Genomic DNA, 4638 nt, shown 5'->3' with positions numbered 1-4638 from the left:
CGCATTGCTACGCAGATCGATTTGGAATATTTGCACCGGAGGACCAAAGGCTTTTGCCTCCATCGCACATATATTACCCACAAAGCTCAATTGGAATGATGTATCGGAGTTGCTAAATATGATGTGCTACTGCTCGTAAAAAGCTTGCTTGACCCCTGAAAGTAAAGCTTTCGTCTCAACGTGTAGAAAGCCTTAAAGCACCTTTCCATGCCTTTGAATGCATGTTCATGCACTTTAAGGTGCCGCAAATTCATTTAAAGGCGTCCAAATGGGTTAAAAATATCTTACGTTTTGGGATGTTCTCCTCCTCCTCCTCAAACAAGTTGCTCTCAGTGCTTTTATTCTTGCCGTCGATCACTAAAATTTTCTTACCCTTAGATAAGACAGCAGATTAAATTGTAATGGACCCTTTATAACAAGTACCAGTAGCAGTGTAAATGTGTACCATGCAGTAAGGACCCAAAAATTTATGGCTTGCGTCAAATGCGAGCCGAATACAACGGCCCAGCCATAACCGCTGTTAGAAATCTCCTCAAAAGCCTTCGCTCCCTGCTCAACGCCAATACTGGATGTTGTACTGCAAATTCGAATGGTCTTCACTAATATTTCGGCTGTCGTAACAATTTTTTCTATCATAGTAGCATTTCTGTTCATTTTAAGCCATATACATGAAAAAATGAAAATGGTGTATACTGCGACACTTACCGGTTTGAAAAGTTATTGATACTGGAGAATCATCTCTGTGATTATGTTTCCCTTCGTGATAAGTGAATTGAAATTTTATGATGTCATAACCGGAGACTGTTTTTTATGTAGTGTACTAGTATATATAACGAATCTGATAGTACAAGCTTGGAAAGAGGAAGAAAACTGAATCTAATTAATTGACGATGGTTTCGTGTGTGAGGAGGTTTGTTACGACGGAGTAGATCCAATGGGTATGTTCTGCACCATTGACGAACTTTATTGATATTTTTGTGGTCCTAGTAGATTGCTATTTTTAGTTGAATTACACTGAATGTTCACATGAAAATTACATAAAGTATGTACCTCAAAATAATCGCAACTCGGTACCACGTTTCATCAAATATTGATGCTAGACAACAGATGATACAGAAAACTGCATGCGGTAGCTTGCGTTTTTGACATTCGACAGTGTGGACATGTGCAATCATTGTGCCCAGAACCGTATTATTGCTCAAATCATCCATAACTGTTTCGAATATCAGACACTTGTATCCGGTCTGTCGGGCGGTGTCTGTTTTGAAAGAAGAAAAGCGTGTATCTCGTGCCATCGCGGGTTGCACGTAAATGTGACGAAAGATCAGGTCCTCCAAAGCGCGGCACGATACGCATGGCTTCATAATAGAGCTGTTGCATATGCCGCCGGCCACCGGTGAAAGACGATGGCAAAATAACACGTCTACCGGCGTTGACCAAAATATTGTCTTTCAGTATCATGGAATCCACAACACTATTGCACAAATGAGAGCGTAGGTTGACCTGGTTCTAAGCGATGTAGCCAAGGCGTTCGGATTCCATCTTGGTATACATATCAGTAATAAACTGTTGAAACAGCTTACCGAGGCGATGCAAATTGTGTCTATTGTCGTCGTCACCGTTCTCGCGCACCATCAGCCGATGATTAAACCATTCCATAGCTGTTATATGATCATCATAGTCATTTCGCGCTTCGACGGTCCAACCCTCATCACCTGAAATTGTGTAAGTTAGAATTACGCAATACAGCAGACGATTAGGACATAAACGCTAATATTACCTTGAGGAAAAATCGATATCATACATAATGCATGGCGTCATAGATACGATGAAATATGTAGTTTTACAGCATATGAGAGAGAAATATACGAAACATGAGATTCAAGAACTAATATGTTTAAAATTCCAGGAACATGCCATAATGGCGGACAGGGTAAAGTACAAGCAGCAGATGTGTGTCGGTTAAATATCTATGAGCTTTTACACTCCCGCAGCTTGTTCTTCATTTATGACAGTTATCCATATATATACGATAATGGATGACGGAAGTTGTCAATTTCAGCATCAACATACATCACAGCCATTAGTAGTAAGCGAAAGATAAGGCTGAATGTAGATTACCTCGTATATAATACCTCGGTATATAATGAGATAACTTCAGGTGCCGTATGTGTGTCGAATGTGTAGTACGATGAAGATGATGTCATACGTATAACTTGTAGTGGCTTTTAAGAAAGAAGAGATTGCGGATGATCAGCACAGACTTTATTATCTCAATCCTACAATAAGCATAGCGTCGACAATAAGGAGGGAAAAGGTGCTCTTAATAAAACATATCTCCTTCCGAGTTCAAAAAGCGTATGGAAATTTATTGTACTCTCCTTTTACACGACTATTGCAATCCAAATTTATATTATCGGAACAGGCGAGACCGGTTTTTACGCGATGAAGAAGATGTCAAGGAATGGTGCGTAATTTGCTCTAGATTGCAGAATGACCCGATTTGTAACTGTTCGTTTATATTCAAGCACGTATGTTGTAAAAGTGCATTGGTTTACAAATGTAATATATCATTGAGAATCGTCGAACTTAGGTTACTGAATGTAGAACAATGTTTTTTTGTCGTCTTGTTGCTTTTTAAAGATATAAACCCATTATTATATGCCAAGAACCATTGCATTCCCAAGGGTAGATGTATATCGTTTATGAGCAAAAGGTAATACTATTTTGTTGCTGTAAGTGACGGAAGATTCCGAAGACGATGGCATGTGGAGAGATTATTAGGGAGACAGCAGTTATAACATTTTGCTCGCGATGGGTATATATTATGACAGCAAGTAGTAGTGTGTCATACTAATTTATGAAGACGTACCGAGCTTGAATGTCACTACACAAGCAGTTTATACACATAAGGAGAAGATAGATGCCGGTAATGTCGATCAAGTGTGCAGCTGCTGCTTTCCAAACTGTATATCATTATTGAATTTCAAAAAAAAAGCGCACAACAGTACCCCGAGCGACCCACTCTTTAAGCGAGTAAATAGGAGTATCGTACAGACAACTCTGGATCACGGATGATGATTCCAGGAATAGAAAACTGATCTACTTTAAGACTGTTCTTGCTCTAGCCTCTTCCGCAACAGCAACAGCCAGCGACGATCATTCTTGTCAAATAATCATTTCTTAGAAATAACCGGCAGTGGCGAACGGTGGCAAACGGAGAAAAAGCCGACGTCCGATCCTAATTAGCGTCGCATTATTCTTTGAAAAATGCTCGCTATCACAGGCAGATCAACCAGGCTCAGCTTGGAAAATACATATATCGCGATACACTGATAGCTCTAGTACAACAACTGATCGTTGGAAGTGTATCGAGTTAAATGAGTGGTTTGTGCACTCTTTCCCGCTCTCGCCTTTTTCTATTCTACGCTGCATATGCATGGTACCTGCTTTTTCTTTGCGAATAATTATATGGTGCTTGCTTACATATGATGAACTTCATTACACGCAAGAAGGAACCAAAAACTATGCCTTGCTACCTGCCTGGTTACGACTAGTCTTCGTGGCAACGCATTCCTATGACAACCACAGGGGTTTGTGTCATAATAATTGAAGTATCATTTTCGTCAAAAGAAAAATAGTCAGCACATGCAAAGGTACAATGTCTTTCTCGGTGAGGGTGATGATGGTAGTAATAAGACGGTAGCACGTGTAATCTCATTGTTTCTCTAGGAAGAATCAAAAGGTTAAAGGAGCAGCCACACTGAACGTGCATATGCTAATGATGTACTTGAGAAGACGGAGAGAGAAAACATTACCCACTTTTTTTTAAACAAGATCCATCAATTTTAAGAAACTATAGTGTGATGCAGGGGTAAAATAGAGAAAAAGAGAAAAGGAGTAGAAAGGGAAAAGAAGAAGCTATTTGCGTCAATGGTTTACATTTGCCACTAAACAATGTTAGTCGTGGACACAATAGAGGCACACCGCACAATGGAGAGAGTGCCTGAGCTGGAGGCATCATTATATGGCTGCACGGTAGGCATCAGCAGACGTTATGTTTTGATCTGTTGTGAATGTAGTATCTATTTTTGTATTGCTGCTACACATAACTATACTCGTCGTATAGCCCGGAATATGTGGAAAGCTGTTAGTGTTCTTTTGAAAGAACAAAAGAGACAAAGAAGAACAGCGCGGATGAAACACTTGGGATGAGCTACAAAATTTTACTTTACTTGCAGCAGATTGACCTCGGCCGTAAGTTAATTGATTGAGGCGATGTATGGTTTCAGTCAATAACAGGAGCTTGGCTTCGGACGGGGGAGAGAGGATCCGGTTTTCCCGAATACTATGATGTTGGTTTTCCACATTTGTCAATCGGTCTCGCGTGGCTAGACGTTGCATATAACGATAGCAGGAGACATCAACAAATGTCCAAAACGGCTCTTCTTCTTCTCGTTGTATACATTCTTTTTTTCTTCGATAATAACGATAATATAGTCCGACGAAGCAATTTGCTTGAAATAGCAAAAAAACGACGCTATTTAACAATAACACCAATTTAATAACGACGACGAAGACGACGAATATTCCACACACGCCGTTCCAGCTCGCCGGACGACAAACGGTATTAATAGC

General features: G+C 40.1%; 1 protein-coding gene across 1 annotated transcript; it reads right to left on the bottom strand.

Annotated features, from left to right (window-relative positions):
• On the bottom strand, nucleotides 1-926 carry BDB00DRAFT_850396 (uncharacterized protein). The gene is made up of 3 exons (XM_053125436.1): nucleotides 706-926; nucleotides 289-646; nucleotides 1-112 (listed from the first exon to the last, which is right to left on the bottom strand). The coding sequence occupies exon 2, from the start codon at nucleotides 634-636 to the stop codon at nucleotides 358-360; it is 279 nt and encodes a 92-aa protein (XP_052974299.1). The 5' UTR covers nucleotides 637-646; nucleotides 706-926; the 3' UTR covers nucleotides 1-112; nucleotides 289-357.
• Between the last annotated feature and the right edge of the window lie 3712 nt (nucleotides 927-4638).

Source organism: Zychaea mexicana, assembly GCF_025766255.1.
Source record: "Zychaea mexicana strain RSA 1403 chromosome Unknown BDB00scaffold_119, whole genome shotgun sequence".
Lineage (NCBI taxonomy): Eukaryota > Fungi > Mucoromycota > Mucoromycetes > Mucorales > Lichtheimiaceae > Zychaea > Zychaea mexicana.
This window is presented reverse-complemented; position numbering and strand designations above follow the sequence as displayed.